The following is a 15,419-nucleotide window of genomic DNA, read 5'->3' as shown; positions in this document are numbered from 1 at the left end:
GGTACTGAGTAGTACCTGGGTACCCACTAGGGCTGGGACGTGTAACTTGGGTACTTGGGTCAGGTGGGTACTGAGTAGTACCTGGGTACCCACTAGGGCTAGGACGTGTAACTTGGGTACTTGGGTCAGGTGGGTACTGAGTAGTACCTGGGTACCCAGTAGGGCTGGGACGTGTAACTCGGTACTTGGGTCAGGTGGGTACTGAGTAGTACCTGGGTACCCAGTAGGGCTGGGACGTGTAACTCGGGTACTTGGGTCGGGCTGGTACTGAGTAGTACCTGGGTACCCAGTAGGGCTGGGATGTGTTACTCGGGTACTTGGGTCAGGTGGGTACTGAGTAGTACCTGGGTACCCTCTAGGGCTGGGACATGTAACTTGGGTACTTGGGTCGGGCGGGTACTGAGTAGGACCTGGGTACCCACTAGGGCTGGGACGTGTAACTCGGGTACTTGGGTCAGGTGGGTACTGAGTAGTACCTGGGTACCCACTAGGGCTGGGACGTGTAACTCGGGTACTTGGGTCAGGTGGGTACTGAGTAGTACCTGGGTACCCACAAGGGCTGGGACGTGTAACTTGGGTACTTGGGTCGGGCGGGGACTGAGTAGGACCTAGGTACCCACTAGGGCTGGGACGTGTAACTCGGGTACTTGGGTCAGGTGGGTACTGAGTAGTACCTGGGTACCCAGTAGGGCTGGGACGTGTAACTCAGGTACTTGGGTCAGGTGGGTACTGAGTAGTACCTGGGTACCCACTAGGGCTGGGACGTGTAACTCAGGTACTTGGGTCGGGCGGGTCTTCTGACTTTCATATGTTTGAATAAAGATGAAGCTTCAGTCATCTTCAGAGAATGCCTCACCAGATCGTTTCATACGTGTATCTTAATACATATTGCCAGGGATACGGTCAAACTATTCCCAATCGGACATTTTTTACCCATCTCTTGAGACCTCCAGCGGGTACCCGGGTAGAGTAGGGTATTAGGGAGTTAGGTACCAAGGTTGTAATTTTGGACTCGTCCCAGCCCTAGTACCCTGCACAGTTGGCGCTGAGTTGTCCAAGATGTTGCAGTTTGTTGTAAAGGGTTTCGTAACTTATGTGTGCTGGAAACCTATTACCGAGGGTTTAGATCTTGTTTGCCTGATCATGTTTCTATGTTCCTGAACACTATTCCCACGTCCATGGGTTTCACCAAAGTGGTAAACATCTTCAGACCTGCAACATTTGAGGCTTTACTCAAGCATGATGCTGACATGCTGTGATATAACTGGAATACTCGCCAAGCAGTACTCACTCACTCACTCACTCACCCACCCACCCACCCACCCACCCACCCACCCACTCACTCACTCACTCACTCACTCACTCACTCACTCACTCACTCACTCACTCACTCACTCACTCACTCACTCACTCACTCACCCACCCACCCACCCACCCACCCACCCACCCACCCACCCACGCACCCACGTACTGTTACCCATTTTGTTGTCTGACATATTTATTCCTCATTCCATCAACTGTTATACATTTTACATCTTTCTTTTTATGACCATGTTTGATATTACCAGATAATATATCTATTATTATTTAGAACTTGATCAAGAATTTTCAAAACATCAAGTGAGCTACAGAAGCTTTATTTTTATCAATACCAATTTTGGCCCTTTAACTTTTCAATGAATTTATGAAAAAAATACATGCCACCGCTATTTCCACCTTATTTCAAGAGTTTTTCCACCCTACATGAACCCTTCCAGCTCTTCTTCATCAATACTTTACCTTATTTCCACTTGGTAATAGAGACTGACCGACTCGTCAAAGGCTTGTGTCTCTGTCGAGTCACGCACACCTAAACATGACACAAACATTAGGCGAGCAGGTTGTTAGGTGGAGAAGGGAAAAGTTTTCTATGCATGTTGAACTAAACTTCTGCACTATTTTTGGCAGCAATCACATGTACGTGCACATTATTTGTAAATTGTCGTTTGAGATCAGAGACAACAGAAATGCATTAGCAATGTTGGTTGAGATTAAATACAAATACTGAAGTCATGATTCCTTCTACCCTTCCCATTAATTTTGTGAAACACATTATTCTGCCTGAAACTAATCAATCATGTTTTGAGAGACAACATGCAAGTGATGAAGAAAGATTACTGCCATTTTCCTTCCGAAATTAATGTACGTAGTCCCACAATTTCAGAAAAAAATGTGGACAACAGACAGTCCTGTAGTTATTGATTCGGGCGCCTGGCAAAACTGCCAATAAGCTCTCCAATATCGATGGGAGATGTATGAAGCATCATCTTCGCTGTGTGTGGTCCGAACATGACCAGGAATGCTGGATAAACACATGTCACTTGTCTCGGCTCTAAATTCCCCGTGACAGGTTGCTGCGTGTGACGTCAGTGGTGGCGTGTGACATAGTTGAACAAAGGCCCCTGTCATGTTTGTACCTGATCTGATTGCAGCAGTGAGAAGTGTCACCTCCCCAACTGAAGCCAGGGTAGCTAATTATTCTGTATGATTGTGACAATAGTGCTCACACGATGACGTCTTGACGTCCCCCAGATTACCTCCATGAGCAGTGTAGGCAGAATGACGTGGGTCACTGATCAGTTATGGCAGCACTTTTATTTTGGGTTTTCTTTCGCGAAAAATTAATTTCCGCAATAATCTGAAAATATGTCCCTCATAAAATCAGTATTCATGAAAGTTATTCATAATTATTAACAGAATGGAATTATAATTGAATAGAAAGATACATTTATAGGAAAGGATTCCTATTATCGGAGTGGTTGTATTTGCAATGCTTCTATAATGTTGCTGCTCTCGAGATATCTTGGCATTATTGCATTTACAGGTGGCATATTGGTATAAGTGCATAGTCTATTTATTTAGGGATTTCAAAATGCATTTCCAACTTTCCTGTTAAACCTTTTCTATCTGTTAGGATTTCCATTTTTCAAAAAGATACCTTTTTTTCTGAAGACAACATCGGCTGTAATTATTGGTGATTCTCTACATTTAAGAACTATTCTTACTTAAAGGATGAAAGGGAAAACTGGGTCTTAGTCTACACAGCTAAATGGCGGATGTAAGTTTGTACAGTGTGTAAGTGTTCCTGATAAAATAGTAATTTCAGATACAATTTCTTCCGACCATTGCATCAGATTTCTTTAAAGTGGTATCACTGGGTACGTTTCAACTGAATCACCGGTAGATTGGGAGGAAACGTGTGCACAGCTGATTGCTATTTCCGGCTTAGTTTACGAAAGAATACACACGGTAATCTTAATCTCTGCATATAAAACAATGCCTTTGAGAGCAGGAAATACATTTTAAAGGGTAAATCATCATGTCTAGTGATGTTTTATATCAAATTTCATACTTTTATTGACCAAGTTTGTTATAGATCTACCTGTTTATTCACCTGAAGGGATACGATGTGTTTGTTTTTTTGAAAGCGCATATTATACTTGATAATACTTTTTTTACACTTTGAATCATAAATAATTTCTATTCTAATCTTTTTTGAAACTCTGAAAGGTGCAACGTAGATCGTGTTAGGTAGGCAGAGCATGTATACTGTTTTGTTGGCCATCTACCACCTACGACTCAACCTTCGTTAAACTGCTGATCATCTATAACGCTCATCAATTATTTGGACCCCGAAGGTAGCGTTGTAGTGAGGGATCACTGTATATGCAATAATCGTACACTGACATTGTGCACTATAGTTAGTCACGACCAGGCTGGTGTAGGATCACTATGAGTCAATCTCCAGCTCCCGTTGTCTGTACACTCTGGTGTGGCTGTTCAGTTGTGAGTTGCATGTGTCAATAATAGGGTGCACACGACTTTACACGCTGGAAGGGCTTTTACCTCTCAAGATCAAAGGTCGAGGGTTGTACATATGCTATATAGCATGACATATAGTGGAATTAGTCAAAAACGGACTCTAACTAAGTCGGATTTCTGTCAATGCCAGACCACGTAGTGTCCCTGATTTACTACATTGATGTATGCCTTCAACCTGATCTGTATTTCCTATTTCGGGGGCATGAGTGACCCAGTCAGCTAATGCACCACAATTTGCTTTGCAGAGTTACGTCCCTTGGGCACACCAGAGACCAATGGTCATGGGTTCAAATCCCATTTCATTCCACTATGTTTCTAGGTTTGTCAGCACCATACTGGTGCTCATGGGTTTCACCAAAATGGTAAACATTTGAGAGCTGCATCACTTCAGGCTTTCCTCCCACATTGAGCTGACACGCCATGGACCCATGAAGATGCTGATTAGAATAGGCCTCCACAAGGCGACTATGCTTGTCATAAGAGGCTACTGACGGGATCAGGTGGTTAGGCTCGCTGACTTGGTTGATGCATGTCATCGTATCTCAATTGCTCGATTATTTACAGACAGCCGTCATATAGCTCGAATATTGCTGAGTGCGGTGTTAAACAAGAAACCAACAACAACAAATGACACGCCATGATATGACTGGAATACTGTTCAAGCGATGTTGAAGCCAACTGACTCGCTCAATGTTTGCTATTTCTTTACGTTCTCCTATGATCTCATCATGTTCCTGGTGCGAATTATACCTAACTCCCCTGCCACAATACAATCAGTCAATATCTGTAAATGCCAAACATGCTCAGTAAGCAGACGGGAAACTTTTTTCTGTTGTTCACAGTGTCTGGCTTTCCTAATGACCACAGTATTTTCAATCATGTGAGAGAACCAAAAAGAGCTTAGTAGTCAGATTGGATATGGATGTAGATGTAGTTGTTGCATGATGCGTCTCATCTTGTCATGATGCCTCCAACAATCCTACCTCACCCCCATACTCTGAATCACCCACGATCTGCTCTCCTCAGGGTCACAAACAGGAAGAGAGATTGGCAGTGGTAAAAATGTGGGGCACTTCTGCCCTGCCCGTGACAGAAAAGTGGGTTCATTTTCTTCGTTTGGGAGCCATTTCAAAATGAAACTAAGGAAACAAATGCAACCACTTTCCTTGGAATAAACTTTTAGTCTGAGACAATGTTTGCCATAGTGAAAGCAGAGCTGTCATCTACTGCCTAAACAACTTGCTATTCAGGTTACTTACTTTAAGAGTTAATATTTGACCTCAGAACTCCATGGTGTTATGCTTGACTTGCCACCTCAGCATCTTTATTCCAAAACTTGTGTGGAAATAAATTTAAAATGTCTTGTAACCCTTGTCAGCCCCTTTATTTGGACAATAATATGATATGACCATAAAGAACTCAACTCATATCAGTGTAAGCCAATCATAAGCCTTGTGAACACCAGTTAGTCAAGTAAGTGAATTATTCTATGTACATTTGTTTAAGGCTGCTTATCTGGACATTTGTCCTGTTATTCCTACCCACCCCAACTCCTTCAACCCTCCCATGCTCCTTCCCTCACGACGATGTTGTAAATTGCAGTATCTGGCCCCCGAGGTGCTACGAAAGCAGCCGTACGATAAGACGGTGGACTGGTGGTGTCTTGGAGCGGTGCTGTATGAGATGATGTATGGATTGGTAAGGAAGTCTTTAATTGCTTCTCGTCCCCTTCAGCCCTGGATCTTCCAGCCATGGACACTTATGAAAACTGAAGTTGCACATGTGTGATGGCATCGGTGTTCAAATTTCAAATATGCCAACACTTGAGATGGAGATACAGTGGCAATTCTATCTCATTTGCTGCATGACAACAAAAAATTATATTTTTTAAAATTACTTTGGTTAAAAACAGTGAAATGGAATTGTTGTTTTTGCTCGTGGAAGGTAACTTCATTCTCTGTGAAGGATGTGTTCCTTGTGTGAAGTCATCTTGACAGTGTTTTTATGAAATAAAAAGAGTTTGGAACAGGAAATGTCTTGGATAATCGATGATGTAATAAACCCTGTTCAGCCTGTTGTAAAAAGTTGGAAGAGCAGGAAAACACATGCAGTTCTCATTTGAACTTTCCAATGCTGTCATTGTACACTGTGCATAATTAACAAACTGTGGGGATTCCAGGTAAGAATTGATCCACAGCAGCCTATGCCGGTCGTATGAGGCGACCAAATAGATCAGGTGGTCAGGCCGGGTAACTTGGTTGTCAGCATGTCTTTGTACACCGATGGAATATGTCGTTGCTTACAATATCAATCACTGGATTGTCTGGTCAGGATTCGATTATTTTACAGGCCCCCATCATATACTTGGAATATTGTTGAGTGCAGCGTTAAACAACCAGCAAACAATCATTCAGAATGACAATAAGAATATAGGGAAACACAGTTTTATTGACTTAGGAAAGATTCTTGTTGCATGTGTGGAAAGAAAGAGAACACAAAAAACAAAAAACAAACTAAAATTGAAGAGAAACATAAATCAAATCTATTTTTTTAAACTGTGGTAAATCTATCCAGTTCTTTTGGTTAAAATATCTAAGTCTGCTTTGGAGTTGAAGCTTACATAAACATAATCAATATAAGAAGTAATTCTATTTTGGGAGCAAGCATGAACAGTGAATAAGATACAGTGTAACCTAAGGCTGTATTGGTTGGAATGACCTTCAGATATGTCAACTTTTCCTGTGCTGATTTGACAGGTTTCCAGTATAATGACATTATTGTATCACATATCATGGATGGACTCCCAATGTGCAGTCAACAACTAGGTTGTTATAGCAGACAAACCAATTCTTTTTCCAGCCTCCGTTTTACAGTCGCGACACGGCGGAGATGTACGACAACATCCTGTACAAACCTCTACGACTGCGTACCAATGTCTCCTACTCCGCCCGGTCTATATTAGAAGGGGTAGGTCGCAATGATTATGAGTTTCAGGAGAAATCACTGAAGGATCACTGTTGATTCACGCAGTAGAATCAGCAAGCCTTCAAGGGGTGAGTTGATTCTTCTTCAGGAATCAACAGATTCAAGATTTCTCAGATTTAAACCATGTCATGGTTGATATGTAATTTCTCCATAATTTGGCATTAGGACCTATAGTTGCATAGGTTATACTGGGTGAGAATCAGTGACGAGTGAGTTCCTGGTTTGAATCAACTGTAACAATAGCTTGATGTCAGTATATTGGTTTAATGTTGTGAAGATACCCGGAATACCTTATATCATCCCAGAGGTTTTCTGAAATCAATGAATAAAACCTGTTCAAGCAGATAGATTTGGATGTACGATTCAAAATTGAATGATGGAACTTTGCTCACATTGAATTGCCAGGCAAAAGAAAGAATACAGCCATGTTTGATGGTGGCTGAAATGAAACACACAAGAAATGGTTATTAAATGGTGATGTATTAGAAACAGGTATCAAAGTTGAAATTTGGACCTTACATTTCGGCAACTGTTTCCAGCTAAATAATGCTTTGATAATGTTTGTAATTTATTGTAAAAATCTAATTTTCAAGCGTATACTTTCTTTTGCCCGTCTGTGAATGTGTGAGTGGGTCAGGTTTAGTAGTATTGCATTCATGATGATGATGATGATGATGATTATTCTCAGCTACTTCAAAAAGAGAAGGAGAATCGCACTGGCGCCAAGCGAGACTTCCAGGAGATTCAAAACCATGCCTTCTTCGTGGAAATCAACTGGGCTGACCTTGATGACAGGAAGGTCAAACCTCCGTACAACCCCAACGTGGTGAGTGGCGATGCAGGGATAACAGACATCAAAGATATATCTTGATACTAGTAAGAAATCAACACCCATTCCTCAAATAATGAATAGATTTGGGGAAATAATTGTTAATTGTGCTGTTTTGTTTGTTTCAGAGTGGTCAGTTGGACTTAAAACACTTTGACCCAGAATTTGTTCGTGAGCCTATATCTGGTAAGTTACTGTGGAACCATCTTTTAGTGAAATTATAGTAAGTGTCCCGATTTCTGTTCCACAAAGGCACCTTTAGGCTTATTTACTTGTAGCAGTCATATCGATGAGACAATCTCAAAAACCATACTTTGATATTTACCAGTCGCAACATCCTAACTTTGGGTTTACTAATGACAGTTTTATCGATCAGACAATCGCAACCCCCAAACTTTGGTATTTACTAATGACAGTTTTATCGATCAGACAATCGCAACCCCCAAACTTTGGTGTTTGCTAATGACAGTCTTAGTGCTGAGGGGGCGGTCGGGTTGCCTAGTGGTTAAAGCATTCGCTCGTCACGCCGAAGACCCGGGTTCGATTCCCGACATGGGTACAATGTGTGAAGCCCATTTCTGGTGTCCCCCGCCGTGATATTGCCGGAATATTGCTAAAAGCGGCGTAAAACCATACTCACTCACTCACTTAGTGCTGAGCTCACTTTGTGGAATGGTGCTCCAACTGTACGCATCTCATCTACAACTGTCAATGTACTTAATGCAAGTTGTAAATATGTTTTTTCACTGTTATAGCCTCATAACTTATTACACATATCCTCGTCACGATATGGCTGAAATATTGCCGATGTGACGTAAAGCATTAACTCACTCACTATTACACATATCAACACTAGTCTTGTTGATTTAGTTTCAAATCTTACGTCCTGCTGTCCTCCCTCCCTCCCACAGCGTCCATCGGCCGGTCAGCAGGCAGCTGCAAGCTTGTCAGCGCTAGCGTCATGGAAGCAGACGGCGTGTTTGAGGGCTTCTCCTACGTCCCACCGGCAGAGGATGCGTTTGGCTGACAACACATCGTGTATCTGCATTGTACATAGACACAGATGCAACTATTTTTTGTGTGGAGTGAAGACTGACGACTGAATGAATGTGTGATCGTTAATACACTCATGGGGGACGATATCCTTGTGTTTCAAATATCAGTCCTAACATCAGTGAATGTTATTTGCCTGATCAACTGCAGACAATTGACCCTCACGGCATAAAGCTGGACCTACTCCTTCAACATGAAAAGAAGCAGCCTGTTGAATGTCTAAACCTTTGTTATAACAAGGAAAAAGAATTTACACTTACTTGTAATCACTACTAGTACCTCGTGTATAGTGTATACTATTCAGGTTACAGAGGGAAGAATTTTACTACAAATTAAATACACTACTCAACATTTGCTAAGGATAACAGTCACCTTGAGTGTGGTCCTTAGCAAAAATTGAGTAGTATGTGATATGCATATTGAAATGTCCATGAAATGCATCCATCTTTGATGGCAACTAATGAGTGGTAATACTGTTATGATATTACTGAATTTATGGCTCTCCTAGTTAATCAATCCATTCTGTATCGTATTTTCTTTGATTTCATGCTCATCTTCAGTGCACAGCTAGGTCAGATGGGAGCGTTTTATGTGAAGCTGAGATTAGCTTTATCACTACAGTATCTTGACTTTAGGAAGTGGTGTTTGTCATGAAGAATTTATTTGATTGACATGATGGACAAACCTGTTGCTCAGAAATAGAATATTACCACAGCCATAAAGGTTGTCTGTAGAAATGGAACAGATTCACAAAAACTGAAATATATATTTGAGATTAGAGACGACAACTCCAGGCTTCTGGATCTCGTTAGTCTGTTTCGGATTGAGTTTGACCCGCACCCAAGGACGCCAATCAACTGATCACAGCAATTACACTTCACAACAGCGGCAAGACATGGCCAGGACACTTACATCCTCAGGAGAAGACCCATAGGAATGGCCGCTTTGTTTAGATAGGAAATGACAGCATCGAAATGTCTCAGGTTGTTTCAGGAAGTCTCTACCGTAGTCAACCCAGCCATGAGGTCTACCAATTCCAGGAATCCCCATTATAAACTCACAGCACCAGGCTGTTATGGGTAGGTGGAGAGTTCAAGACAATTAGGTGTGAACGTTTTCAAGCCTACTACCATTTTCCATATAGCTAGGATCTACCAATTCCAGGAATCACCATTATCAACTCACAGCGCCAGGTTGTCATGGGTAGGTGGAGAGTTCAAGACAATTAGGTGTGAAGGTTTTCAAGTCCCCCACCATCTATCATATTCCACCATGAGACCAGCTAGGATTTACCAATTCCAGTCATCACTATCAACTCACAGCACCAGGTTGTCATGGGCAGGTGGAGTGTTCAAGACAATTAGATGTGTAGGTTTTCAAGTCCCCCACCATCTATCATATTCCACCATGAGACCAGCTAGGATTTACCAATTCCAGGAATCACCATTATCAACTCACAGCGCCAGGTTGTCATGGGGAGGTGGAGTGTTCAAGACAAAATGATGTCAATGTTTTCAAGTCCCATACCATCTACCATATTCCACCATGAGACCAACCATGGATCTAACACTTCCAGGAATCCCTATCTTAACATGCAGCGCCAGACCAAACAGTTGTTACAGGAGACTGGGTGTGTGAGACCAGCTGGTGCCAAGGTCTTTGAGAAAGCCAATAATGACTTGGGTAAACAATGGTGAGGAGACAGCGCCTACTCCCTCAGCACTCAGACTGGCAGATTGGATGCTGAGCTGGGTATTCAATACGACTGGCACCGTAAACAGAGACTGTCCTACTCCCAGATTCAGGACAGATCTGTTTCTGTCTCAAGGAACATTGACCTCCCAGTGTTGATCTCTTTCCCTTCAGGAAAATTTTTAACTTTTCCAATCCTTAGTGCCATTTCACATCAATCTAAGATAATAAGAAATATAACAATATGTCATTTTCATAAAAACGTTTCCAATTATTGGTGGTGAAAAAGCCTTTAACAACAATATAAGATAAAATAAAATATAAGAATCTTTTACTTTTAAGAAAAAATTTTTTATAAGTGATTGGTATTATGAATAAGCCTTTAACATCAATCTAAGAAATAAAATATAAGGATATGTCATATTCATAAGCAAGTTTACCATTCATTGGTATGTCATGAACATGCCTCAATGTTACCGTAATATAAGGAAATGTCAGAATCTGTCAATCTAGTTTGTCACAGACACATAAATTTTCACAGACAAAATTATATGGCTGCATAAAGTGCATTACAATTTACAATTCAAGAGTATTTCTGAAAACCAGACTTCATGGTAATCTTGGTGAATTAATCTGACCTGAAGCCATTGTGTACATTCATTCTCTGGCAAATCATTTGACATTTTCGTGGCATGTCGGTTTTTTTTGCAGCACTCAATAATAAGAATCAATGCAAATTCCTCACTAACAGTCACTAGCATGTGTCGGAATTACATCTGACAAGGGCAGTTCCATAACAACGCCATCAAACACAAAATAGAATCTATTTGATTATCAGGCTTGCATATTCATTTAATGGTAGGAAAAATATTTGGTAAAGCAATTACTTGTCAATGTCATGATTAATTTGTTGAATTGCACAATTTTATTTCCTTGGATAGGTAAGCAGCCAGGCTCTGTGCATGAATTTTCATGATTCGTTAATGCGTAAGTGAAATTGCCTGATGGATATTGATTACTGTGTGATGCAGCTTGTGGCTGAAGCGGCTGTGAAGTAGCGTCCACCGTTGATTACGCCATGTGATTGTGTCCGTCCCGACTTACGTAATCGCCTTCCTTTCCTCCTTGTCACTGATGTAGATTCTGCATGCGGTACCTGTGCTGCTCTCTGGGATTATGTTTGTTCCAGTCGATGCTAGTGAGAGTCCGTAGCAGAGAGAGAAAATAGTAGCCCAACAGGTCATGTGCTTGCTTCTGAAATAGATGTTCCAGGTTTAATTTCCATATATCTTGGCCTCTTCTGCCTTGGTATTGTGTGTCACAATCGAAAACATTTGTGATGTACAGTGATCCCTCACTACAATGCTACCCTCGGGGTCCAAATAATTGATGAGCGTTATAGATGATCAGTGTATATCTTGTTGCAGGAACTTTCAACACCAGCATACCATGATGTCTTAAGGGGCAGTCAGGTGGCCTGAACAGAAGGCCAGATTTTCATTCTCGTTGTTATAATTGGTAACCCCACAGGAAATGAATTATTAGGTTTTCATACTAATGATTAAAAAATGTAAGGAGGGAGACATTTTATTTATTAAGCACAAAATGAAATTTACTTGAACATGAATGTCAAGTTTGACTGTGCATCTGGTGTGAACATTTTATAATTAATATGTCATTGTCTTAAATCTGTTCTATCAGACTCTTGCTGCACTATGGCACTAAGTCTGTCTTCATTATCAACATAAGCCAAGTCATGAGTACCAAGACCTGTTCACAAAGAAACCTACCTGGAATCACTCGCTTAATTAGCAAAATTTTCTTTGATGCTTTCTGTACAGGTGAAACATGTTAATCCTTCAAAACCAAAGATTTTGTAGAAAACATTATTATTTATCTCTAAATCTCTAAATGGGTATGTTTGTGTTTTGTGGGTTTTTGCAAAGACATCAACTGTTTCGTAAATTGTAGTTGGAAAGTGGCATCTCATACCCCTATGATATGTATGGGAGTTTTATACCGAGACTGACATGGCATATTTATGCTGTAATCTTTTAAGGAGTATTTTGTTTGAATTCTTGTCACCATTTTCATCACTGTATAAACATTAACTACTGGTAGATAGAATATTTGGCAAGATTTACATGAAATATTTTGTAAGAAAATAGTTAATCATATTGTTACGAAGACTATTATATTCCTAGAAGTTAAAACTGCACACCATTTGTAATGCATATGAGGAATTCAACATATAAAATCTGATCTGGTAGTTTAATAGTTTAATTCCTTGTTGCTAAATTGTAAAGATACAAACCATTTTAACTCCAAATGATAATACGGTCAACATGGTCAAATGACATTGACAAAAGAGGAGGTTATCAAAACCATACACAATGAGTTATATCTGTTTGCAGAGATAGAGTGCCAGTGAATAAACAAAAGTTCATGAAACTAAAAAACATTTGTTAATTGCTACAAGGGAATATATACCCATTAAGCCCACCTGTGTTCTGTAAAAAATAATTGGTAATATACGCAAGCAAATACAGACTGTCATATAAATTGTCAGGCATTGTTCCGGGCAGTCAGAAAAATGACGTACAGGTTGGTCTAAATGTAAGTCAGGGGGTGCAATACTGGAGCAGGGCGTCGAATACATCGAATACGGTAGTCGTGTTTGTGTTATGAAATTGATTATATCGTGGGTGCCCTAGAATAACATGATTAATCATGATAACAGAATTATCAGGCTGCTTGTGCAGTAACAGTGCGACAATGTGTCAGGACAGTCACTGACCCCAGTAACAACAAGCGGTTGTCAACGACTACAACATAAGATACCAAAAGTTTTCTTCATAAATATTAGCGATCAATTATGTAGTGTCCTGGTTTCATTTTCACAACAAAATTAGTAAATATGAAACTATCAGTCTTGACCTGTATGAATCTGATTCCTTGAGATCATCGAAGTATTACATACATGTACGGTAATCAAAGTCCCTTTTGACTTTCGCAGGGATATATTCTGGCATTTTGTTGTGATTTGCTGCATGTAGTATGTATGAAGACCGTCGCCCTTGTGTGATACAGCTGCAGTAAGTGCCCCACCATTGATGATGTACCCAAGGGCCTGGGATGATGGTGAAAGAAATAATCTTTTGCTGAATATCCTTGAAAATGATAATCTGTTCTCAAATATCCTTGAAAAGAATAATCTATTCATGAACATCCTTGCAGAGAAACAATTGTATGGTTTGAAGCACTGACTCAATAAATATTCTGTCTCAAACATAACAGATCAGACCATCCCAGAATATTAAATGGCTTCATTTTCTTATTCATAGACTTCCCAGTGTTGATGTCGGAGTCCCTCTGAGGTGCTCCTGTATATTATACAGGGGCCAATGATCAGCGTAGTACCACTGTTGTGTTTTGTACTCAAGCTGAGACCGGTGTATTGCCATGTTACAATCTATCATTGTAACTCCTGTTGAGTTACTACCCAATCGCTTGTAAAATATCATTTACCGGAAAGTCAATTTTCATTAATTCAATGATAGTATTTCACTTTAAAAATACTTTTTTTGATTAAGACAGTTTGAGATTAAATGTGTTTTATTGGATTGGAATGGATTTTAAAATTGGATTCTTGCCTTTGGTTTTATGAGGAAATTTGTTTTAAGTGATATCCAATATTTTGATATTTGAGTGCAAATTAAGTTATGCTTCTTCTAGCTGATATTGTTTGGTTTGTTTGAAATATATTTTTTACCTTTATGGCTTTATTCAATCTTTTTGTAAAGCTATTGTAAATCACATTTCACCTAGATAAGTTTTGAAGATGGATGCAGTCTAGGGACAAAAATCAATTGAATTAATCCGTAGAGGTCCTTTCAGCATGTCTGTCACAGATGAGTAGTATTAGACTATCTCGGGTACCGTGTATAACTCTCCAGTGCTCTTCCATTAACAAATGTCATGCTCCAGACAGAAATATGGGAATAAAATATGTATTTCCCCGGGAATAACTCCGTGTCAGTGCCAGGGATAAGGGCAACAGGAATGTTGTGGAGACAAATTGAGAAGCCCAGGTGTTAAGATAATTTTACTTATTGTCTGAAAGTATCTTTTCTTTCATTCAGTTTGATTCTGTCAAATTCTTACACACACCAGTACCAGAATCATGAGGCTGCTCGAGTCCTTCAGCAGTGTTGGAAACATTATCTTTGCCTTCCAGTCAAAGACAGGTAACTTCAAGAATGGTTCTTCTTAGGAAAATTAACCATTTTCTGTCAATATTATCATGATATGTAGGACATCTTAGGATTTGGAGCATTTCAGGCCCGCTTCCCCCTCTCTATTAAGGTTAAAGTGTTGAAGGCTGAAGCAGGTTTAGCCAAGTAAGGAAGTAAACAGTATTATTACATAGTGACAAGTCGGACTGTAAGTAGGGTAAACTACAGTTGTAACAAACTCAAAGGGACCACCCATTTTAGTATGTGATAACTGTAGTTCATAATAAGCATACATGTATATGTAGCATATGTACAGGAGATGGCCGGAACAAAAAAACACACCAAAAGTTTAGATTTGTACCCCAAGTAACTTACACTAGTTGACAATATTTAAGATTAAAAGAATTGTTAAATGTGTACCAATTATTGTTGATATGTTTCATTTACAAATAAATATTGATGTTACTCAACAAAAAAGTTTCTTTAATAATCAAGGTCATTGGGGATTTCTTTAGTTTCAAATAGAATAGGTTTCCTTGAAAATATTGTTCTCGTCTTAAAATTAACCAGCTGATGTACCGATAATACAAATGTAATGGGTATAGGCCAGTCATGAAACGCTGACATCGTCAATACTTCACAGGTTTGTATACTCTGTGTTCTTCCAAGATGGAAGGTGTTGTATACAAACCCATGGAAGTTTGATGATCCATGCAGCAGAAGCAGATATGTATTATGTCACATAGCTTTAAGTACTTAATACC

The 15,419-nt window shown here is 40.0% G+C and overlaps 1 protein-coding gene across 1 annotated transcript in view; it reads left to right on the top strand.

The window, feature by feature from the left end:
• LOC124142592 (serine/threonine-protein kinase Sgk1-like) overlaps positions 1 to 15,166 on the top strand; it is a 127,413-nt gene extending 112,247 nt beyond the window's left edge. The window contains exons 11-15 of the mRNA XM_046511169.2: positions 5,464 to 5,559; positions 6,721 to 6,828; positions 7,535 to 7,672; positions 7,804 to 7,861; positions 8,587 to 15,166. Of these exons, the coding sequence (XP_046367125.1) occupies positions 5,464 to 5,559; positions 6,721 to 6,828; positions 7,535 to 7,672; positions 7,804 to 7,861; positions 8,587 to 8,702 (516 nt within the window). The 3' untranslated portion in view covers positions 8,703 to 15,166. The remainder of the gene's footprint in view (positions 1 to 5,463; positions 5,560 to 6,720; positions 6,829 to 7,534; positions 7,673 to 7,803; positions 7,862 to 8,586) is intronic.
• The last annotated feature ends 253 nt before the right edge of the window (positions 15,167 to 15,419 follow it).

This window comes from Haliotis rufescens, unplaced genomic scaffold (assembly GCF_023055435.1).
Source record: "Haliotis rufescens isolate VD_foot unplaced genomic scaffold, xgHalRufe1.0.p SCAF_2, whole genome shotgun sequence".
Classification (NCBI taxonomy): domain Eukaryota; kingdom Metazoa; phylum Mollusca; class Gastropoda; order Lepetellida; family Haliotidae; genus Haliotis; species Haliotis rufescens.
The sequence above is the reverse complement of the archived record's forward strand: the minus strand, read 5'-3'. Positions and strand labels throughout refer to the sequence as shown.